Source organism: Centruroides vittatus, unplaced genomic scaffold (assembly GCF_030686945.1).
Source record: "Centruroides vittatus isolate TY-2023 unplaced genomic scaffold, ASM3068694v2 contig_4, whole genome shotgun sequence".
Classification (NCBI taxonomy): Eukaryota; Metazoa; Arthropoda; class Arachnida; order Scorpiones; family Buthidae; genus Centruroides; species Centruroides vittatus.
Window position 1 is genome coordinate 788,223 of NW_027122214.1, and position 25,648 is coordinate 813,870.

The 25,648-nt window shown below is 33.1% G+C and overlaps 2 protein-coding genes and 1 pseudogene across 3 annotated transcripts in view; all 3 read left to right on the forward strand.

Moving 5' to 3' along the window:
• Positions 1-210: 210 nt before the first annotated feature.
• LOC136976356 (uncharacterized) lies at positions 211-651 on the forward strand. The gene has a single exon (XM_067271603.1). It carries the CDS (start codon positions 211-213, stop codon positions 649-651), a length of 441 nt encoding a protein of 146 aa, XP_067127704.1.
• Positions 652-8,097: 7,446 nt separating this feature from the next.
• Positions 8,098-25,648, forward strand: part of LOC136976233 (U3 small nucleolar RNA-associated protein 4 homolog) — a 65,018-nt gene continuing 47,467 nt past the window's right edge. For both annotated transcript variants that reach the window (XM_067271456.1, XM_067271457.1), the window contains exons 1-5: positions 8,098-8,314; positions 16,346-16,400; positions 17,821-17,937; positions 22,153-22,221; positions 22,395-22,479. In XM_067271456.1, the coding sequence (XP_067127557.1) occupies positions 8,211-8,314; positions 16,346-16,400; positions 17,821-17,937; positions 22,153-22,221; positions 22,395-22,479 (430 nt within the window). In that variant the 5' untranslated portion in view covers positions 8,098-8,210. The remainder of the gene's footprint in view (positions 8,315-16,345; positions 16,401-17,820; positions 17,938-22,152; positions 22,222-22,394; positions 22,480-25,648) is intronic.
• On the forward strand, positions 19,367-20,981 carry LOC136976237 (uncharacterized; annotated as a pseudogene).

Below are 25,648 nucleotides of genomic sequence, written 5' to 3' on the forward strand. Positions count from 1 at the left end.
CAAGAGGATGGCAAAATCGGCGAAATGTATGTCGAAAACTACGATAGAAGTATCAGAAAAATGAAGAAAGGCAAAAATCATTGGTAACCGAGAGGAAATGCGAAGATTAAACGCAAAGTTCCAAAAATAAGCCAGGAAAGATAAGAGAAAATTCTGAGAAGAACAGTGCAGGAATATGGAAGCAGCAGCTCAGAAAGGCCTCATTAGACAATGCTTCGCTTATGTGAAAAAACCCGAACACCATTTATCGCACGTAAGGCAGCGGTCAATGGTCAAGATGGTCATAAATTACATGATCAACACGCAATCAAAGAAAGATGGAAGGAATACACAGAACAACTTTACACCAGTAAAACGAAAGTTGATACCCAAGGTATTGAAGAGAAAGAACTGACAGAGCTGGAGCCAGACATCTTAGAAAAAGAGGTGACGTGGGCACTCAAACAACTGGCTAGCCACAAGGTCCCAGGAGTCGATGGAATACCAGCAGAGTTACTAAAACCTTTACCATTAACAGTTTTGACAGCACTGTGCCGAAGTGTGTGGAAGAATGGTAATGGCCAAAGAATTAGAAAAGATCTATTTTTATCATCACCGTACCAAAGAAGGGTGATACCAAAGATTGTTCCAACTACTGCAACATTGCTCTGATTTCACACGCTAATAAGATTCTACTGAAGATCATTCAACAGCGTATGTACTGTACTCAACCATGAACAGAGAGATGTCAGATATACAGGCATGTTTTCGAAAAGGAAACATGCCCGTATAACTGTGCTCATATCGCTCCGTTGGATGATGGAAACAACAAGGGAATACCAAAAAGATCTATACGTGTGCTTCATTGATTACTCAAAGGCTTTCGATGACAAGTTGTGGAAGTGTCTCAAGGAAATGGGAATCTCACTGCATCTCACCCAGCTCATACGATCGTTATACGTATACTAGACAAGAAGCCACTGTAAGAATGCCATATGGTGATACAGACTGGTTCAAGATCAGAAGGGGTACCTGCCAGGGCTGTATCCTTTCACCATCAGTATTCAATCTGTATGAAAAGGTGGCGACGAGGAAAGTAGATTTGAATGAATCTAACATTGGCGTGAAAATTGGAGGCAGGAACATCAATAATCTCCGATATGCGGATGATATCACGCTGCTGAGGAAAGTCAGGAAGATCCAGAGCAGCTGCTTCTGAGAATCAAGCATGAAAGTGCAAAGGTAGGGCTGCTTCTTAACTTCAAGAAAACCAAAATAATGACTACTGCACAGAATACGGAAGTCAAAATAGTGATCAACGGCGAAGAAATCGAGGTAGTGAAAGATTTCATATTTCTCGGGACCAAAATCAACCGTAATGGCGATTGCAGTCCAGAAATCAGAAGACGTATAGCCCTTGGACGAACCTCGATGATCAGCATGAACAGCTTTTGGAAGAGTAACGACATCTGCCTCCAAATTGAATGCAGTTTAGTTAGCGCGATTATTTTGCCTATGGTCATACATGGATGTGAAACTTGGAATCTAAAGAAAGCGGACAGAAGGAAGATAGATGCTTTCGAACTGTGGTGTTGGAGATTTGCTGGTGCAAACAACTCTACCTGCTCTCTTTGTGGTGTCAGTGACAGTAGTGTACATTACATCTATGACTGCTCCTTGCTCGAACTAGAATGTCATTTTCTAAGGACGACAATCGACTCCCATGGGCACAACTGGACCAACCATGACTCCTGCCTACGTGACAAAGACTCTTATGAAGCCTTCCTTAACCTCATCTCTATGTATTTCTCCGCACCACTGTGAGTGGCTACTAGTTTTGCAGTGTAATCTACATGTATACTTTGTTTAGTCTGTCCTATTCACGTCCCTTCTACCTGTAACCACGGGCTAGACATGTACCTGTACATATTGTATACTTTCATTGTTCTTTTGTATTTTATGTCTTTTATGTTTATGTATTGTTTTCATGTTCTGCTTATTAGTTTTAGTCTTAGTTTAATTCTGCATTTATTCTCTTTGTTTTATTAATTCTTTTATTGTAACTTTTATTCATTGTACACCAACTGTTCAAATCCTGTACACCTGTTCTGTGCCAACACTTGGTTATGCGAAAGCGGCACCAAGTATATACTGTTTGTAAGTATGTTTTATTTAATAAAAATCTGATCTGATCTGTGGTGTTGGAGACGACTTTTACGCATTCCATGGACAGCTCGGATCACTAACAAAACTGTCTTAGACAGAGTCCAACCGAAAATATCACTGGAAGCCCAGTTAATCAAACAGAAATTGTCTTCTTTTTTGGTCATTTAATGAGAACCCGCTCCCTTGAGAAGGCGGTCAGGGCTATTTCACACTATGACCGACAGGACCGACCGGTCCGACCCTACCGATCCTGTAATCGAACCGACTAGTAGTAAAGGCATTCACATTGAGTACGATTATATGTCGGTGGCCGATTCGTAAGGACCAATCGGAACAGACGTTAGAAATCGTTTTAAGTTGTTCTAATTTTTTAAAATATTTTTGTAATGTACTTGGTTAAACTTTGCGGATATGATCTTCTTATCTTCTTTGTTTATAAATTCTTCCGAAAAGTCTAAATATTACCATCTTTTCTCATTACGTTGATAATGTTTTTTAATATATATGTATTAAAGTCATATGTGTTCCCATATAAAATTTAAGCGGTTATGAAAGAAATAAGGTACAAGGGAAAATTTAAATAAATTAGAAATATATATAATGCAAAGTTATGTTTAATTGATTTGATAGTTTGTATATCTACAGTCTGATTGGTTATAGTTTCGAAGCTTTCATTGGCTTTAGCTCACAGACTGTTCCGATCAGATTTACAAATATTTAACTTTCCAAATCTGTCCGACTGGAACGACCAGTCGATGGATCGACTACTGTTGCCATGGGAACACGACTTGGAGTCGGACCAGTCGGTCATAGTGTGAAATAATTCTCATGCTGGGGATGATTAGCGAGAAAAGAGCACGAGGCCGACCAAGCACTCGATGGCTCGACACAATCAAAAGTGACACTGAATGATCTATAACGGAACTGAAGGAGGCTGTGCAGGATAGAGAGGCATAGAGAGTGATCGAGAATCGGACACGACTAAATGGATAGGATAGGGTAGGATTAACTATTTTTTTACTATATGATAAGTGCTTATTGTTAATGAAAAAGTTAAAAATTTATGATAATAATTCAATTTTTGTGGGCCCTTGACACTTGGGGGCCTACGGCTTAAGCCCTATTAGTCCCTATGTAGATCCGCCCCTGTTTATGAGAACCAGTTTTCTTTGACTCGTAAGCAATTTTAGTTTCGTCTTCGTTTTGTTTGACCTATTCAACTTTTTCATTCATTTTCTTTTAACCATATCGCATATTTCAATAAATCTCAATAAATACCTCTTAGAGTAGGCTGAAAACGTTCGGAATAAAACAATAAGCTCAGCGAATATAAATCAGGTGTGTTTATTTATTAATCTCAATAAATAATTATTTTTTAAAAACGACCTCTCTCTGTCTCTCTCTCTGTGGGTGCTAAGATTGCCATTTTGTTAAGTCTATTATGAGTTCGACCAAGCCCACAATGAAACGAAGCCGGGTAGTGAGGGACGGAGCCCGACATATCTGGACGAACTAGTCCCAAAAAATTTGGGGTTTGTCCCTATTCATTCCAGGGTCCCCCAGAACAATAGGCTACTTTCTTAACAGCTCAGTCATTCTGCCCTCAACAAATATTGTAGTATAGAGAGCACTGTCGTCGTACTTCATGGACGGTGATGATCGGTTATAAGATTAAAGATACACCCTCATAAATTTTCTTTAAAATAATGTTCTCGTATGCAGACTTCTGCTTTAAACATGTCGTCGGCACTGCACTCATTTAAACAGATCGCTCTGTTAACGGGAGTTCCGCTAATGTAAAAGAGATTGAAAATCGGGAGCGTGAAAGAGTGTTCTTTTAAGCGAACTATTTCTTTATTCGATGCTCTGTCAAGTGGATTTGACTGTAATAATAATGTGTACACGGTATAGAAACAACACTCAAAATTCAATATTTATTGATGAAGACATTACTCTCGACAAGTGATTAAGCAATGCATAAATATGTGATCCAAAATATTTGTACGGCAACATGTAGTTTGATTTAAATACCTGCATATTCTTGTGATATATCAATGTCAAATATAATTTAAATTTTTTTTTTTTCGATTACAAATGCGAAACAAATATTTCGATCCACCTATTTAGGCCTGCAAATTAACCCTTACAGTCAGTTTCTGGATTGATTATAAGTAATCAAGAGATGATTTAACGTATACGGAAGAATGTGAGAAGATTATGTGCAAATAAGCTACTACGCCATTTTATATAAGTGACATGAGCATCGGCCAGCTTCGTGGATGCTCATGTCCTTTGTACAGTACACTCTATGTTGGTCCTCAAATTGTAGCCTACATATTTTAAATATTTTTATGATATACACATATTTAAAAATTTTATTACATCTTTTCCGTATATTCTATATACACACACATATATAGGCCTATATAGTAGAAACCAAAATATTTATAAATAAGTATCTATTATATTATTTTTGTATGAGAAGTTTATCACTATCTGTTTTCATTACGAATTTTTCATTTAAAAAAATTCATAAGTTTAAATCAACTTATGATAAATGATAAAGTGTTAAATCTGTTTTTACTATAAATTTATTGCTGGGTGCTAATAACTTTTATATATTTGAACTGTTTGTTTAAATTAGTCTCATTCAAATCACTTTTTCACACAGCATTTCGTGCTCACTCAAATTATACTTACTTTTTTGCCAGATAAACCTTAATTAATTTTCAACACTCACATTTAATCATAACCCAAACTTTAATCAAGACTCAAAAACTGCTAAAAATTAGTTTATATAAATGAAAGAAATTGTTTAATTTACCTTTTGTGGTCGTAGTTGGAGCAATGGTCGTAGTTGTGGTAGTAGGCTTAGGAGTTGTGGTAGTTGTAGTAGGCTGGGGAGTCGTAGTCGTAGTAGTAGACGTAGTACTTTTCTTTTCCTTCTTTACACACACAACTCCTCCCTTTGTATTACATTTTTCAGCAACTAATTTATAACTGTATTCGCATGACAGCAACCCACATTCTCCTTTATCAGATGGTTCTCCCTCAGCCCAAATCGAATCTGGTACATCGCTTCCATCTAAATTTTTCCATTCTCCATCTATCTTTTCCACGCCTACCCACGAGTATTGAAAAAACATACAAAGAACAATATTGAACAAATTATTGTAATCATCTTCAGTCTTTACAGGCATTATAATAGCATCGTTTCCACATCTGATATCAGAATATTTTTTCATTTCATATTTGAATTTTAAACATCGAGATCCTGATTTCGAGAAACCATCTTTACACGCTAAATGAGAATAAAAAAAAAAATTCTGGAGTCAAATTGCTGAAATAGAAAATGAAATAGAGCTTGAATTTGTATGGCATTTTAAATAATTTGAAAGATTGTTAACGCAGAAAAGAAATATATTAAAGAAATCATTTACTTAGATAAATTAATATTTCTTCTGATATTTTAATGGTTTTCTTTTCTCTAATTATGTTTGTAGTAATTCGCTGCCGTTTAATAGATGTATCCAACCTATTCAATTGTCTTTCTCATTATTTTATTTTATTTATTTTATTTTTTTCATTTGGTTGTCGGGTCTATTGATAATATCAAAAGTTATCTTTATCTTAGCTACAATAATTATTTTAAAAATCTATAGAAAACATCTTTATGTAAGAACTATTTTTTAAACTTATGTACAGTCGTTTTTTTGTCATTTTGTGTACGTAAATTCGCTTCATAATTTTGTATTTTATTACATCATTTTTCCTTTTTAATTTGTATATTATTTGTTCTGATGCATGATGACTCTTTCTTGCAGTTCATTGACTTGCCTGTAAATTTTTTGAAAAAATAAAATATAATATTATTACTTACCACCGCTATCTTTTTGTTGGCATACGTAAGGTGCTACAGTGTTTTTGTCGCTACAAGGAGCAGTCTTTGCATATGGACCTCCCTGGAACATTACACAGTCGTTACTAAATCCCCAATCTGGATCATCTTTCCATAAAGGAAAATCTCCATCTTTCATTTTTTCTCCGTCAGTAAATTCCATTTCTTCCGGTTTACCACCAAAGCCTTTTCTAATTGCTTTTACTCCATTCCACAATGGCATAGGGAGACTAAAGCTATTGAATTTTTTCTTTATTTTTTCCCAAACTTCTTCGCTTGGAATCGAAATTAATTCCTTTTTATCTCCACAATTCTTTATTGCGTCTTTTTTCTTATTAACAGGCATATAACTTAGCGTTATAGATCCATCGTCATCGTCATCATCTACAGATTTGCAATATATATATATATATATATTATAATATAATAAATATTAAATATATTTGTTTCTACAGAGGGAAATTTGACCCGCATGCTACCATAAAACGAAAAATTTTAAGTGTTCTTATAAAATAGTAAAAACAATTGCATTTTGTAAACCGAATTTAAAACCATTTCGAATTTAGTATACAATAAAATTTGAAAAACTTACCTGCAGATATCAGAAATAAACGAATAAAAAAAGATGTTAAAAGAAAGAAAATTTTCATTACAGTCGAGAGCTTCATCGTAACCTGTAAAGAAATGACTAGACAATGGTTATGATTAGCGTGTATATAGTTAACAATAGTAATAAATTGTGGAGCAGTAAGTCACGATATGAAAAACAACTTTTAATTCAATATTCTCGCATTTTTTCAATAGCGCGTTTTTTCGCATTTCGCATTTTTTCAATAGCAAAAACATTTTCGCAGTTTTTCAATAGGGAATATGTTTAAGAATTAATAAAGTATTTACACCCTAGATACATTGTTACTTTTCTTGAATATTTGATATACTCCAAATTTTTTTTTTTTTTTTTTTTTTCAAAATTTTTAAATAGCAAATTTATGAAAATTTGTTCGAATGATATAATTGAATTATGATTCACATATTAAAATTATAATAAATGCGTCAGTTGCATTTATTACTTAAAGTAAAATACTGTAAAACAATGTGTATTTTTCATAGTTTATCATGTTTTAAATCAATAATCAGAGTGTAGACAGTTGGTTTTTACTTAACTGTATTAATGATAAGGATTAGATTTAAAATTTCTATAGAAACAACATTAATTTCTTTTTTTTTTTTTTTTTTGTTTCAACACTTAGTTGTTTAAGTTTATTAAGATAAATAAATTTTAAATTTTATATAAAAAACAAAGTAACATTTTGAAATTGAATTCCGTTCATATATTTCATGTTCATGTAGATCTTATTGAACATATGTCGGCGATTAAAAATAGACGGGGAAACTTATTTGTTTTCCGTCACTTGGTAACAGTTAAGATTAAAGTTAAATTATACCATTAAAAATTGAACATTTGAATTTTATATTAAATTTTAAGATGTAAAACTTCCGCGTTACTCATTGTATCGACTCTTCAAACCGCACACGTGAAAATATTTCGATTTGAATGCGAAAACTTATTTTCAAACGTTAACACGAGATAGAATATTTAAATAAATTTATAAAAAAAATGCCGATGTATTTTTTTTAATTCTTTCCGCCCTGTGGGCACTAAGAAAGCCTTGTTTTAGCAAGCCCATTATGGGTTCGGTCAGGCCCACAATGGGGCGGCCGGCTGGTGAGGGACAGGGGACATATTTGGATGGACCACCTCCCGAAAACTTTTTGGGGATTTTTCGACCCGTCCGGATACGATTCCGGGTTCCCCAGAGCGGTAGGTTGCCACCTTGACCGCTCGGCCATCCGGCCGTCTATGTCGATGTATGTCATACATATCGTAAGATTGAATTCAAGTCGTTTTCATTAATTTAATTTTATTATTATTATTTTCTTTTTCTGATTTAAAAAAAAAGTTATAAAAATAAAATTTCTTATAAAAGTAAAATATTTTTTTTTATTCAGAAAAGAAAGATTTTTAAACCTGGCAGCACTGTCTCGACAAACATGTTTTGGGACGTATGGTTTTGTTTTCTGGAAACACGTGTTATTCGATCGTGTTGTTAAATATAATTTTTACACGTAAATTAACATTAAATATTGTTGTTGAATATCTGATCAAATGAACCGATTTAAATTGCATAATGTTCAGTTTTTCCACTTTCAACCTAAAGCCATTCAATGCTTGGCGTACGACGAAGATTCGGAATTATTGGCTGTGGGAAGGTAATACATCGCCTTGATTTTTTATTATTGTATTCTGGATTTCGTTATAACTTGATGTTTTAATACAAGGAAACGATTATTTAGTTATTTAGATGAATTTTAGCTCGCGCTTAAATAATTTTCAAGAATTAATCGCGAAATAATATAGTTATTGAAGAATTGTTGGATGTTGTGTATAATGTGTGGTCGCACGTTGTCCTGTTGAAAAATGGGCACTGGCAAGCTGAAGATATGGGAAAATAATAGGATCCAAAATGTTGGTGATGTAGTGCTTGCTGTTGAATGTATCATCAATGCATACTAGGTGGGTTTGGGAGTAGAAACAAATGGCACCCAAACCATAATGCCAGGTTATGGACCATTATTGGCAATGCAAAATGCAAGGGTCAGACGGTCTCTTGCCACAGTGCTGCCAGACATGGAGTCAACAGTTGTGGCACTGTAGACAGAATTTTGATTTGTCAGAAGATGAACTGCCATTCTTGGTTTCAGGTGTGGCATTCTACTACCATGAGCTGCATACGTCTGTTATGCAGAGCCAAAAGCAATCACAGCAAAGAATGCTTGGCAAAAATTTCTCACTGCCACAGATGGTGTCAGATGGTACATGCTGACACAGTTATTGTGCTATAGCTGCTGATGTTGCAGTGTGATCCATCATAGCCATACACACTATGTGCCGGTCCTCTCGTGTTGTGATCTTACGTGGCTGCTACAATTGTTTGTGTCTTTTAGATCTTTCCAGTGCCCATTGATTTCGTATTAGCATCATTGTGGCTTGATGACATCTCACACATGAACCGATTTCTTGGAAAGATAGTCTGCATTCTTGATAGGTCACTATTTTTCTGTCAAACTCTGATACATGTTTGAAAGATTGCCATACTTTATGACAAGGCATAATTCAGTATACAAATAAAGGAGGATGCACACATGTGGCGCAGCAAGGAAAAGCAGTGTCGCAAACGCGTCTTCGCCACGTGGCAGCACAACCACACAAGCGGCAATCCGTTTACATTTTGGCGCATGCGTTCAGTATTCAAGATGGCGAACGATACTGACACTGCCGCTATCCACGTGTTTAAAATTTTTGTTTGGTACGGCTTGTTTTATTTAGCTAGGGGAGTTCGTCGAAAATTCGAATGAAGATTTTGGATTAGAGATATCATATTGGCAAAAATCTTGCCGAGATATTTTGTTGGATCGATAAAGAACTGATGTACAGTACAAAATAGGCTTATTCTTCGATTAAGATCTCTCGATAAAGAATACGATTTTGAGTAAGATTCGGTTGTTTTGTTCTTTGAATTAAATAATATATGATTACTGTATTTGTGTAGAATTTGTGTTAAATTTATTATTTTTTTCTATTTATACTGACGTTAGTTATCCCAGTTAACCACATCGAACTTTCCGCCATTAAAACACCGGATGATTGTATTTTCTCACGTGACTGCCAGACGAATTGTTATTGGCTGATAGAAATGCGTCTTAGCGGCGGCCGCCGCGAAAGATAGAATTTGACCAACTTTCGCGTCACGAGAAAAGCGGCACGAAATAGACCTCTGCGGCGAGAAAAAGTGACATCATTCTGTCGCTTTTCCTTGTCGCGCCGCATGTGTGCATCCGGCTTAAGTTTTCAATACTGAAAACCAGCTTTCTGTTCTCTTTTTATTTTGCTTTTTAGTAGTGCCATTGGTGCACATGATTTGAATATGCACTGCTTTGCTAATCATTTGCATATCCCTCCAAGATCAATGCTTTATGCAAATTACAAGCATAATGGAAGTTTACTTAGTGATGATGCATTTTGCTTGGCCAGCAGGGTATATTTATTGAGATGAAACAATTTTTAAAACACGAATATCTCATCATCAGATTGACACTCATTTAAAAAAGTTTTTGACATTGTTGTTTGGCTTATATTCTTGTGGCAATAAAATGATATGAATATATTTTACAATTATATTTAGTAAAAATTTCATTTTTTAGCTGAATTTTTAAAACTTGAAAATGCATAAGAATCACGAAAAATTATTTATTTGCTTAAAAAAAATTTAGAAATAAAAGTAATACTCCTAAAACCATTTGAAAAAATTGAATACTATATACATGGTAACAGATAAGTAAACATTTTAAACCTGAAAAAATCTAAAACTATATAATGGTCTTATATAATGGGTATAAAATGCAAACTTTTATCACAGAATAGTAAATAAGTAAAATAGTGCTCCAAACAATTGCTTTGCACCATTTGCTATAACATTAACAGGCTGTTATATTTCGAACTAAAACTAGTTTGATTATCTTATTTATTGTAGAGATTAATATAATAACAATTCAGTATCGATGAACTTTACACCATATGCTGTTTCCAACAGTTGATACTACAGTAGAACTATCAACTGGTAAAACTGATGATGCTGACACAAATTTATATAACTATAACATATAAAAGATTTTTTAGAATATTTACAATAAATATTTTAAAAGTTTTTTAATTTTTAGTATTATAATCTAAAATTAATATAGTTGAAACTAAATTTTTTTTCTCTAGCAAAGAATAGCTTAGTAATGCATCATAAAAAGTTATAATAATGTTAAAACAGATTTTTTTAATAACAGGCATGCATTGTTTAACAACATTATACTTAAAAGAAGACTGCAGAGGTTTCATAACATGTAATGGAACTGAAAAATTCATAGTCACTTGTTCTTTTTCCATGTTTAGATACATAAGTACTTATCATTATGTTACATGTAGGTTATACTATATGAATATAGACTATATCATAATAGGTTTCATTAAGTACACACTACGACGTTCACTTTTCTTGGAATATATTGTTGTACTCTACAAGATTACTTTAGAAATATATCTCTTTAAAGAAAGACAACAAAATTATAATGATATTTGCCTTGTTTTTATTCTTTTGCATAACCATTAGGGATTGCAATTGCTGGATCCCTCATCCAGCAATCCAGCTGGATCCAGCGCATTCTTCAACCTGCTGGATCCAGTGCTGCGGATCCGCAAATACTTAATTAACTTTCTAAATAATTGCTCAAAAGTCTACGTTGTTGCGTTGCCACTTTGCTAACTACTAGACTGCTACTAATTATTACTAATTACTTACTCACTACTTTACTAACACTAATAATTAAATTACTTATAAATAAACTATACTTTAATCAATCCAGCAAAATTTAATAAAATAATAACGTATTCAATTGCTTTTAATGATCTTCCTCAGTTACAAAAAAATACAACGTTAACTATAGAACATAAAATGTGTTTGGAATAAATATAAAAAGAATAGTGCTTAATTACATCCCATTTTTTTTTAAACAAGATACATAGATGTACTACCAGGGGACCTATTCTGAGTAGTATCGTTAAGCTAACGAATACAATAAAAACCAGTTTCTATCGGAACCATGTGATTCGTGTTTAATCAACTGTGAAAATGCTATTCTGAGCTGTATATTTCGTTTTCGGTGCCGATAGCCACGTGCAATAACTAAGCTTTTGTTATCAGTCACTCTCGAGCTGCCATTAGGAACGTAACGAAAGTGAAAACAACATGGCGTCTTTTGGTGAGAATGATTTTACTTCATGAGCAATTGGAGAGAGAGTTAATAAACTATGTTGTTGTACTGCTTAAAAATAATTACCTTAACTGTTTATGAATATTGTATGAATATTGTAATTGCCTTCTTATTAAAATTTAAAGTAGCTATAGCATGAACATTATTTCTGAAATAGGTTTCATTTGCATATGTTTAAATTAAAATGATAGTCATATATTTATATTCAAAGCTATCAGTTACTTTTTGCCATCTTTCTGGATCTTTTTGAGCCGACTCCATCGGAATTCAGACGGTTGGCTATTTCTTGCCACAATTTCTGGCGATCTTTTACGGTAAAAGGAGCATCTAACTTCCCTGACATTAATTTATGGTTGTCTTCCATAAAATTAACGAGCATCTCGAACTGGCGACTTGTAGTTTGCTGGCTTCGTTGTCCTTTCTTCGTCATTTTAAAACAAAACTATTTCATCAGCGCTGATACACGACAATGCTAAAACCACGTGCTTTGCTTAGAAAATGACGGGTTTCAGTCATGTGACAAAATACAATGTTAACTAAACTGTGATTGGTTAAAGCGTAATAGCTATCGATAGCATGGAACCCAGACGCATCTCGACCGACTACCCGTAGCGAAACCCACTTAACGTGGAGCACAGAATAGCGATTTGTCTAAGGTTTGTTAACTGCGTTTCGCTAAGGGGACTTATCGAATATCCCGTGTATTGCTTTCGTTGAGTTATCGGAAGAGCTCAGAATAGGTCCTCAGGTCTGATAATTTTCATATTGTATACCGACGTAATCCCACTGTTTTCAAACTTTTAAGAAACGATAAAAAGAAAGAGGATCAGAATTCAACAATGGGTATATATTCGGTGCCTTTACACAACCAACGTTTCAATTCCAAGCTTGTTTATGTGGGTGCAACGATGCGCAGTTTAAAACAAAGGCTCAAGAGCACAAATATACAATCAGTAAGAACCTTAACAACATTGTGCTGGCATCATACACAAGACAAAAGGATGTTAATGTCCAATGGGATCAAGTGGCAATTATAAAAACGACGACGAATAAGCAAATGGTCAAACATCTTGAGAGATTGGAAATCTGCAAGGCGCACATGACAACTGGTTGTATAAACCATAGAGATGCAGACTCATTGTCTACCATGTGGAGATCCTTTTACATTAATTAATGTTATTAACGGACAATACTGGTTTCGTTGGATCTTATATACAGGGTGTTTTTTTTAAAAACTGACGGTACTCAGAGACATCTGTAGAGCAATCTAACAGCCAGACTGTCGCCAAATTTGGGAGAGTGACTAAGGACAACATGGGAAAGAGATTCCACGAAGAAAAAAGTAGTACCCATATTTGCTGATAGGGGTGGATTTGGCGCTGTTGTAGCAAAACAACTAAGAATCTGCATAAAATTCAGCTGCAATTAACAAACACATGAATGAATAATCAGACAGAGGTTCCAGTGTAATAACGAAAGTTTAATTAATCAGCAAATAACCTTCTCCCTTCTTCAATGTGATCACCGTTCTGCTGGACAACTCATTGCATCCTGAACACCGTGTTCTCTATGGCCAAAAGTAACATGTCCGCAGGAACGTTCATCACAGTTCAAGAAATGTTGTCCTTCAAAGTCATCAAGTTTGGGACACTACCAAGATAGACCTTGGACTTTAAGTAACCCCACAGGAAAAAGTAACATGGGGTTAGATCCGGGGAGCGAGGCAGCCATGCAAGTGGAAAAAAGCGACTGAAAACCCTTTCTTCAGTGAAGTGCTGGTAGCTTTTTTGCTACAACAGCACCAAATCTTCCTCTACCGGCGAATTTAGGTACTACTATTTTTCTTCGCGGAATCTCTTTTCCATGTCATCCTTAGTCACTCTCCCAAATTTGGCGACAGTCCGGCTGTTAGATTGCTCTACAGATGTTTCTGAGTACTGTCAGTTTAAAAAAAACACCCTGTATATATTTTTTCTGCTATTTATTTTGTTTATTTATCTATATTGTGTCTGTTTGGGTGTTTTCCGTTAATTTTCATATTTATTCCAAACACATTTTATGTTCTATATTTAATGTTCTATTTTTTTTGTAACTGAGGAAGATCGTTAAAAACAATTGAAAACGTTATTATTTTATTAAATTTTGCTGGATTGGTAAAGGTGTAGTTTATTTAACTTATTCTACTTCCAGTACATAGTTTTATATACTTATAAATAACTACAGACTAATATGTAGAGCCTATATATGAAAACTGGTAAGACTGATAGCCACTTAGCCACTGATTATCCATCCTTACATTATTATAATATATTAATATAAATTAATCAGTAGAATTACCTTTGCTATTATTTAACTTAAAGATTACATTATAATTATAATCTAACTAAACATTTAAAGTTAATTATCTCTATCTCAAGTGTTAAACCAAACCAAAGTTAAGTTTACTATCTAAATGTGTAAGAAGTTTTACTGATTTATAGTGACCAGTCTAAATAATAAAAGCTTCTTAAGTATTTTTTAAAAATGTTTTATTTCATTTAAAAAAAACATAAATTGCAGGATAGATAGATAGACAGATAACACTTTATTGCACCAAAAATACATCCGCACTGGATCCAGCTGGAATGATTTCAATCCAGCAAAAATCCAGCTGGATTCAAAACACTGCTGGATTGCAATCCCTAATGACCATGCATATGAGGCCATGCAAAGAAGCCTCAGTTTCCCCTACCCAGTTTTTGACAGCATTCAGCCACGTTCCCTTTAAATATTTTAATCAGAAAAAAATATCTCATATTAATTTTGAGGCACTCTACAACTTTGTAATTTAAACTGTCCCACTATCTTTCATAGGAGCTGAGATAGGATTTGGCTTTATGAGAAAGGAGATAGGCAACTATACCATTGAATAGCCCACTACCAATTACTTATACTCCTATATTCTTGTATATACTTAATGCATAGCAAAAACAAGATATAGCTAGGCACAATGTTTTTGTCTGCATCAATAGTTCTCAAACTTTTTTTGGCTCACAGCAAACTATAAAATACAAAAAGAATTTTCTGGCATACTTTGTGTACAAAATTAAATATATTTATTAATAGCTTTAAAAATTCACAAATGAATTTTTCTTTGGACTAACTGTATAAGTGTCCTCTTTTGTTGTCCCTTCAAACACTATCAGAAGGAAGGTCATCTCTGCTGGTGAAATAACAATTTTACAGGCAGAGATGACCTTTCTTTAGAGGCTCCCCGCCTCAATGTGCAAAACATTAATTCTATCTGGCGGTGGCATACATACTTTAAAAATTATACACTTAATATATAAAATATTTTTGCCGTGACATAAGTAAAAATTAAAGTTTTTACTTATGTCTCGGCTAAAATATTTATTAAATATATTAATAACTATTTATAATTTAAAACTTATGTATTCTGATAACTGCTATCCTGTAGATCTAATCCAGCCAGTTTACAATGAATGTCATAAATCATTGTACAAGTAACTTAAAGAAAAAACTTGACTCCACTATGAGGCTGTTAGTTTCTGATGCATAATAAAGAAAAGAATGTGAAGACATTTTAGTGTTTGTATCAACTCTAAGTCTTTAAGCCTTTAGAATTTCTGGTGTTTGTTCTAAATTTCTGAATTTTTTAAAACTATATTTATTGTTCTGGTAAATTTTTATTAATAGGGGGTTTTTTTCTTATTTTTACATCTGTATAAATATTGTATTTGCATGTATCTAGTAAAATTGTATAGCAAAGCAAAAGTTTTCTGACAGCTTTATTTTCAAATAATAACTTATAAATTTATTTGTTTTTAAATAACAATTTAAAAACAAATATTTATTAAGTAATAAAATTAATCAAAACAAAAAAATGTAATTTCCAATGTTAACTCAGGATATTATTTCTTCAAAATATGAATTTAAGACTATTTACAAAAGTTTTTACATTTACATTTTTTTTACAAAAAAAAAAAAAAAAAATTTTTGTAAATAGTCTTAAATTCATATTTTGAAGAAATAATATCCTGAGTTAACATTGGAAATTGTACTATATAAAAATTAATGTGAAAAACTTGTATCTACTACCAGAGGGCTTGAAGCAGTTATATTGGAAAAGGATAATATGGTGAGAAGAATTCTTTGTGATTTTAGTGAAAGGTGTCAGAACCTCAAATAAAAGGCTGACACTGGATCGTTTTAACTTTGTGAATTTTTACCTATTTTTCCTTTGTAAAAGAAGTTTGTTCTTTAACCATAGTGACTGTTACTTCTGGAGTAGTGTAAAGGATTAAAAAATAGACTCGAAAATGTAAAAATTTTTGTAAATAGTCTTAAATTCATATTTTGAAAAAATGTAAATTAAATAGTAATTATTTAGTGAAACTAAAGAAATAAAATTATTTTTTATAGGTCAGATTCTTCAATTGAAATATGGGATTTGAAATATGCTCCTTATCAAGAAGCTGTAAGCTTGTTTTTTCCTTTCTTAACTAATTACTTATAGTAAACTAAATTCTTATATCAATATGTATTGGGTTGTTCGGAAAGTTCGTAGCAATTTTTGATAGCCGACAGTTGAGACACCGATTGACGCAAAAATGATTAGAATTGTATAAACCAATGAATATTACGATAAATGACCTTGAGACATGTCCGTTACAAAAAACCGTTAAGATTATTCAAATAGCATTTAATTTGTCTCATTGCAAAAATGGATGCAAACAACGTGCATTATCGACATTTGTTTCTTTTCTTTTTTTGTAAAGGCAAAAATGCTGTACAAACAGCAAAAAAGATATGTGATGTTTATGGTGGGAATGCTGTATCAGAATCAACTGTTCGAAAGTGGTTTGCAAAATTTAAAACGGGCAATTTCAGCCTTGAAGATGCTCCTCGTTCAGGAAGACCTCCTGTTATTGAAGAGGACCAGATCAAAGCATTATTGGATGAAAACCCTCATTACACAACTCGAGAGATTGCAGACATAGTGAAGTCATCAAACAGTACTGTATTTCAACATCTAAAGAAGCTCGGATACATGAATCATTACGACATTTGGATACCTCACGACTTAACGGAAAAAAACTTACTGGATCGCATCTCCATTTGTGATTCTCTTGAAAGATGAAATGAAAATGACCCTTTTCTGAAGAGTTTAGTGACAGGTGATGAAAAGTGGATCATTTATCACAACATCAGCCGAAAACAATCATGGGGTAAGAAAAATGAATCATCATTAAAAACTCCAAAGGCCGGTCTTCATCCAAAGAAGATCATGCTCACTGTCTGGTGGGATTGGAAAGGAATCCTGTACTACGAGCTGCTTCCACAGAATCAAACAATTGATTCTGATAAATATTGTTCCCAATTGGATAAGCTGAACATGGCAATTAAAGAAAAACATCCAGAACTGGCCAATAGAAAAGGCATTGTGTTTCACCAAGATAATGCAAGACCTCACTCGTCTTTATGAACATGTCAAAAATTATTGGAACTAGGCTGGGATGTTTTACCGCGCCCCCCTTACTCACCCAACCTTGCCCTATTGGACTACCATTTGTTCCGTTCTCTACAAAATTCCCTTCATGATAAAAACTTTGATACGTTGGAAGCTTGCAAAAACCACGTGGATCAGTTTTTCACTGGAAAAACTGGAAAGTTCTACAAAGAGGGTATCGTGAAGCTGCCTCATAGATGGCAACATGTCGTTAAAAACAATGGCGCATACACAATGGAATAAAAGTATATTTTTAGTTTTAAAACAATTTCTTTTATTTCTCTTAAAAATTGCTATGAACTTTCCGAGCAACCCAATATTTACCAGTTAACTTTTATTAATTTACTTACATGACATTTGTTTGTAATTCTTTGATTTTTGTTCTCAGATTATAAGTTGCTCTGAAGATACTGTAGAATCTCTTGCTTGGTATAATGGTCGTCTGTTTAGTGTTGGATTGAATGCTGAGATTGCTGAATATGATTTGATTAAACTTACCTCTAAGGTAGGATTTTTAATTTGCCATTTATTAGTACAGTAATAGATTTTAAAACTTATTTAATACTAGCTTAGATATCTGGGATTACCTGATGATATATAATGATGATACTGTAATAGAATAAAATTTTGCTATGAATAGATAATTTACAACCTTGTTTGTAATAAATTTTGTTCACTGATAAAAACTTAAAATAATTCATAGTACAATGCACAAATATTTATTTTTGTAACGAAAAGTAATTTATTGTAAGTGATCATACAAACATGTCAGAAACTCAAATTTTGGGAAAATATGTAATTTGTAATCTCAGACTTTGCAACATGTTTCTTTCAATTTCATTCAATGTGTTAAGATTCTGTAATTATCATGGAATAGCACCATCTTTTCACTTTATAAGAGTTGCAAGGCATTGAGGCATGGAAGATACAAACTTGTGCAGCACTTGCATGGGAATTTTTTCCCATTTTTTGCTTCAATACATAAGTAATTGTTCTAATGTGCAAGGATGGCAATGAGTAATTTTTCTTTTTAAAAATCTCCATACATTTTCTATTGGAGACAGGTCTGACCTTGATGATGGCCAGAGGAATATGCATACATAATTAGAATGTGGTCAGGCTTTGGTTTTTCTAGCATGCTCATCTTTGGAAAAGTTTATGTTTTGATTCAAATAGATGTAGCTGAAGGATTAGAATATAGGCTTCAGAGTTCACACATCATCATAGGAATGCAAATTCCAACTTCCTTTGTGCTCATTGCATGAGCACAAATGAAGATTATTTCATGCAAACACAGATGTGTTTTGTGTTTGCATGATTCATTTATGAGAGGTTTTCCCCTGGATTTGTTCAGCCTGTATTTGCATTGTTGGATATATCTCCACTGTGCATTCAGATAATGGGATATTAAAGTATTCCTTTGCTCATTTTGTCAAATCTTCTATGGAAACTTGGTTGTTTTGGGAAACAGTATTAAAAGGACTATAGTTGTCTGAAACTGAGAGAAAGTTTTCTTCCTAAAGTTTTATCTGGACAAGTGTCTCCCCTTTCTCGAAAACATTTTATAATTCCATGGATTTCTCCATATTCCATATGATACTTTATTGAGATGCTTATTTTTTTATATACTTCTAGATAATAATTTCCCTAATTGGTTCTGGTAATACCTTACCTCTCACCATTTTTCACAGACATTAATGTGACCAGCTGAAAGTGACTTGCCTTTTATATGCACATGTGACACAAGAAAAACTACAAAAAATTGCAGAAAAGTTTCGTTTTCTGTTGCTTATTGTTTGAATTTGTTCATAATAACAGTTGTTCATTTTATTTCAAATTATTATAATAGTCACATTACAAAAATGGAAAATTTATATACAAATAAAATTTTGAAAAATGTTAAACTATTGAATTATAAATATATTTTGTGTAGATCTAAATAATATATATTTAGTGTTAATTTTTACAAATATATATTTAATTCATCAAAATTAAATATTTTAAATGGTTACATAAAAATGGTAAAATATGCTAAAAATAATTTTCTAAGTATTGCTTTATTTTATCGGTAATTTTTATTCTTGTGTTCTATTTTAACACGTGCAAAGAAGTGATTGAGCACATGGTCAACACATATTTACTCACTTCTGATTGTGATTGACCAATAAAAGTCTCCAATGGAATGATAATCAACAAAGTGTTTGTTTACGTCAGGGTCCAAGTTAGAGTATAGGTGATGGATGGAATGGTTTGAATCCACTCAATATGACACCACCACCAAAGTGCAAATTTTGAACTGATTGGTTGAAACAAAAGGACAAGGCAGATTGTACAGTAGGATTATGGGCAACTGTATGTTCGGATGCTGACTTATTTTTCAATGAGTGTAATTGCATAATACAAATGAAAACGTTTCCAAGCACTTTTTAATAATGGAGGTACTGCCAAGCACAGACAAAAATTTACCTGTGCTTATGGTCCAAGACAGTTAAAACTGACATTGGTTGCACTAAGTGATAGTTTCCCAGGCCCATCAAAAAATGATGAAATTTCAAGTAATACTGACAATGTGACTGGAGAAGGATCAGTAACTGTGAGTTTATATAGTCCAAGAGATGCTGCATCCATGCAGAACTTGTATGGGCCATGAAAACAATACGTAGTAATTTCCCATTTGCTGCTTCTAATAATATGATTCCAACAACTATAGGCAATGCTTCCAAAAATTAAACTTCCTGAAGGAATATCAGTGAGTGAGAAGAAATTGTACTATTTAATAACTGAAGCATTGGCTCCTTATTTCCAAAAACAAATGCTAGAAGTAGTCCACACTTCTTCATTCTTTACAATTAGTTATGATGAAACCAGCAATGTGGAAAGTAAGAGTTATGAGTAATGATTATATTTTGGTCTGGGCAAAAAGAACAAGTTGTCTGCAGACACCTAAATACAGTTTTTCTTGGATGGGTAAATGCAGAAACATTGCATGCGCACATTATCAAAGTTATTGATGATGCCAACCTGTCACTGCACAAACGTTTGATGATAGGATCAGATGGTCCAAATGTTAACCAAAAAATGTTAAGACTTTTTAAGGAAGATGTACTGGGAATTAACAAGAAAAGCCTTGTTAACATTGGAACATGCATGATTCATATTATTCATAACACATTTGAAAGCATTAAGTGAACTGGGTGAAGATGCATCAGAACTTATTGTGGCAGTTTACAGATTTTTTGGTTGATGGCTTGCTCTGTGGGAAAGTTATGTAGGTGTGCAAGAAAAGCTGTTGCCCAAGCATAGATTTATAAAACACTCAACAACACATTGGTTGACATTTCATGATACTGCATCAAGGTTAATTGAGCAGTGAGAGGGTTAACTTACTATCTCTTAAAGTATGCTCCTTCAAATAAACAAAGCATAATGTCAAATGCTTTGTACAGAAGTGTATCTTGTTTGTTGAAGATTCCTTCCATGAAAGCAGAAGTACTTCAAGGCATTTCAAGTGCAGAAATTTTCACAAAATAAGCATCATTTTTTCAAAGAGAACAAGAACCTTTAATACATCTTCTGTACAGCAAGCTGTGGGACTTGCTTCTAAAGCTAGTTACTAGAATTTTGAAAGTAAATATTTTTAGTTGGTGAAATCGGCATTGACCTTGACCCTCTCATGGCAATGCTGATGTGGAAAAGGGGTTTTCAATTTCATGCCAGGCACTTCATCCTGATAGAGCACAAGGTCAGAAAGTATGCTTAATTCCCTTTTGATTGTTAAGGAGGGAGTAAACATGTATGACCAAAGCCCACACCTTATACCTATTACAAAGGACCTACTGAAATTAGCTGCCTCAGCACACAAAAATTATCAAGAACAATTAGAAAATGAAAAGAAGTTAAAATAACAAGAGAAACAGAAAAAAGAGCAAAAGAGGAAGCACTGAAATATTTTGAAGAACAACAAAAGAAAGCTGTTTGTGACATGGAAAAGATTGTGGCACTGCAGCAGAGTTTAAAACAGAAAAAACTAGAAGAAAGTGAAATAGATGAGACAGGTCAAGTTTTGTTAGAAGCAGCAAACAAAAACTGGAGAATGTCATTAATAACAAGAACATGAATGCAATATGGGCAGCACATTTCATGCTTGTTATTGTTAAAAGTGTTCAAAAGCAAGAGGAAGCAAAAAAGAAGGAAGCTGAAAACATCCAGAAAAATCCGAATAAAAGAATGTCATCTTTTATGATTGATTATTTACAGAAGCCAAAGACTTAAGTATTCATGTTTTTACTGGAAATATTACAGTATGTACAGAAAATTTTTAGATGTATTTAACCATAACAGAATAAAAAGAAAGAAACAACTTCTACTGCTATTTTGTTGAGTTTTCCTTCCATGTTTTCACTTTGTTTTGTCACTATTGTACTCACTTTTTTCACTTTTTCAGATGGAAAATGGCACGCCGAGGCCTGAGATCTTTACATTTACAAATAAATTATTTATCAATATGTAGTAAAAAACTAATTTAATGTCCAATGAAATTATTGTTAAAAAATATGATTTTAGATTATTATGTCTTTGATATTTTAGATACGAAAAGTTTAATTTTTCTAATCATTTTTCTAAATTATAATGATATATACTGTTAAATATAGAAGTATGAAAAGTATGAAAAACACGTGTACAGTACATATGGTTATATTGAAACCTTTTTTACTTTTAGTATAGTTTTCCAGTCCATTCCAGTCCTTGTCATTGTATGGCTGTAAATACAAAAAAAGCTGCTATTGCTGTAAGCATATGAATTTTAATTTTAATTAAAAATTTATGAAATAAATATAAAATTGTTTTGCTTTGTCAAATTAATGGAGTAAAAAAATGACTGATGCTTCATTTAAAAATATTTTTGCTAATTTTAATTATTATTATTTTATTTTTTTATATTTTTTTTATTTATCATACCAGGTTGGCACAGAAAATGGTTATATTTGTATATTTAAAATAACATCAAATGATTTGAATTTTGAAAAGACATTAAGCAAACAAGAAGGTAAGAATTTTTAATTTAAAGTATAAAGTCAAAGATAATTTACTTCTCAGAGAATTAAAAAGAGTTTGTAAACCTAAAATGGTTTAGTGCTCTCATTCTTTTCTATGTCTTTTTTTATATTTATGTTTAAGTTTTGTATTTATGCTTCTTATCTCATCATTTTATAAACTACATTCTTCAAAAGTGAAATTTCAACACCATGAAGGAATGTGTGTAGTCATGTGCACATTGCAGGACTGGTAGAGATGACAGATATGCAAATGATTAAAAGAACAAACAAAGATATGCAGCAGACATCTGTTTATTCAGTAATGAATAAACAGATGTCTGCTGCATATCTTTGTGCAGTTATAGAGGCTGCTATACAACAAGGCATACTATCAATGAGGCAATTAATGGTTGTCTGCGGTATTTCTTGCCAAGCTGCATCCACTGCGGTGTGCATGTCATTTACAGTATGTGTTCCTTAATGCATCTCATATCAGGTGAAGTCCTACAAGTTTCAATGGGAGAGAGATCCAGTGAGACTGCTGGCCTGGGAAGGATGTAAATTCCATGCAGACTGATGAGAGTTCACCATGCGACGTGTGATCAGCCATTGTCTTGCTGGAACACCATGCTGGGTGCAGCCTGCACCAGTGACTGAACCACAGGATCTGCCCCACTATTCATGTGATGTACTGTTCTACTGTCAGAGTACCAGAAATGTGCACCAAGGCTGTCTACTGATCAAACATGATGCTTGGTGTGGGGGCCAGTGTGATACTTGGCAAAAAGGGCTGGAATGTAGTGTTTTCTAGGATATCACTACATCCTTTATGACCGTCATTCCTCTGCAGACAGAAGTGGGATTCATCCATAAACAATATGATGCCATTCAGTGGTCCAGTTGTGGTGATGACAACACCATGCCAGACATGCAGCCCACCTTTATGCAACGTATTTTGAATTGTTTGGATGGACACAGTTTCACGTGTTGACAGTGACAGGTAGCTTTGGATGTCACATACCATGGCAAACAGGTCCTGACTGGCCATCCAGCAAATCTGCCAGTCTGTGCACTTTTTTTCCCAGTTTATTAATATTTTATAAAGTTAATGAAATTTGTTAAGAGATAAATTTAGTAAATAAATACTTTTGTTTGTGGATTATACAGGGTGTATTTTTATCTTGAGACAATGAAATAACTTAATTGGATCTCATTATTTTGGGAAAAAGGTACAGACAAAAATTGTAGGGTTTCAAGGGGCCAATCAAATGGTGACCTTGGATGTGACCTTGACCTTCAAGATCATTTTAGGGTCAAGTCCGTTTTTTCAGTGGGAACACATATTTTTGACCCCAGCAATGGAAAGAGAGGAAAATTTCACAACCAGATATACCTTTGACCTTATGGTATAGGTCAAAGGTCAAGATTATTTTAAGGTTTAAATTATAAGCTTTTTCTAATCAGAAACCATACTTTTTATTACTGGAATAGGCAGAGAGGTAAAAGTTACATTTACATAGAAAGAGCAGGAAATTTCACAATCAGCCATACCTTGAATACCTCAAATTTGATCTCTGAAGGTCATCTCAAGCGTGATAATTTTAAGCATGGCTCAACAAATGCATCAAAGTGGAAGGGCATCATTTTGAACATTTGTTATAAAATTTTTCCCAAAACCAACATCTCAAGCAATGGTGAAAAGTAAAGTGACTCACCGAAAACAAGCATTGCGATAGTGAGAGGCAAGAGGACTCGCTGAAAATAAGCATCTCAAAGGGATCCGAAAACTACTATGTCCACATTGTTACTCCTGGGTAGTGCTAAAAGTAGTGAATGCTTTTAAACTTCAAAGTAATAAGGTCATGAAAAAATGTAATTTTTACCTCCCTGCCTATTCCAATAATAAAAAGTATGGTTTCCCATTAGAAAAAGCTTATAATTTAAACCTTAAAATAATCTTGACCTTTAACCTAGACCATAAGGTTAAAGGTATATTCAGTTGTGAAATTTCTCGCTCTTTCCATTGCTGGGGTCAAAAATATGTGTTCCCATTGAAAAAAAAAAAAAACAGACTTGACCCTCAAATAATCTTGAGGGTCAAGGGGGCCAATCAATTAGTAACCTTGCCCTTGGTCAAGGGCAAGGTTACTAGTTGATTGGCCCTTAGAAACCCTACAACTTTTGTCTATACTTTTTTCCCAAAATAATGAGATCCAATTAAGTTATTTCATTGTCTCAAGATAAAAAATACACCCTGTATAGAATTTGTTAATGAATAATAAAAAATAATTGATTTTTTTTTTTCAAAGCCATGTAGATTTATGGTTGTGGATTAATAACAGAATAACAAAATTTTAATAATACATTTTATTTTTAATTTTAATAATACAGCCATTATAAAAAATATATATTTGTTAATTAGAAAAAATAACTAATTAAAACGTTGGAGAAGCAAAACATTTGTGCATAGTAAGTCAAATGGGGTTTTATTTTGTCATTGTGCCATACTGTAAGGACATGAGGGTCAGGGAAAGTCATGGAAATTAAAACAAAAATTTGAGTAGGAACCCTGTATTTAAATTATTGAAGTTATTTGTTTATATGTAAGAATTAAAATACTAATATGGCACAAAATAAGAACAAAAATCTGTTTATTTGAATTAAATGTTTTCTTAATTATGATGATAATTGATATAAATTTATCTTAAACCATTATTAATCTAATAAAATCTGTCTAAAAATTTTATAATTTAAGAAAGGTTTGAATAATAAAAATATTAACTACAGTAGAGCATCAATTATCCGACCCCCGATCAACCGTCACATCGGTTAACCGACCACGTTCTAGTCGGCAAATTCAAATGTCTGCTAGTGATGTGGTGCTGCAATATTTGGCTATGTCTTGGCTTCTTTAATATTATTTTTGTTAAATTTTTGCGTGTTTTAGCTGGCAACATGGCTCGACCATGAAAGGGAAGCCAGTATTTAAACCAGGCTTGATTTTCTATTTTTGTATTTATTTTGTGCAAAATAAAGAAATAATTTAACGATTATTATTTTTGAAAAAAATTGTTAGGCTTAACATCGATGAAAATTCAATGCGAAGTAGGTTAATAGCGATATACTAATATGCTTATTACATGGGATATACTAATATACTATACTAATAATGTATTTTTT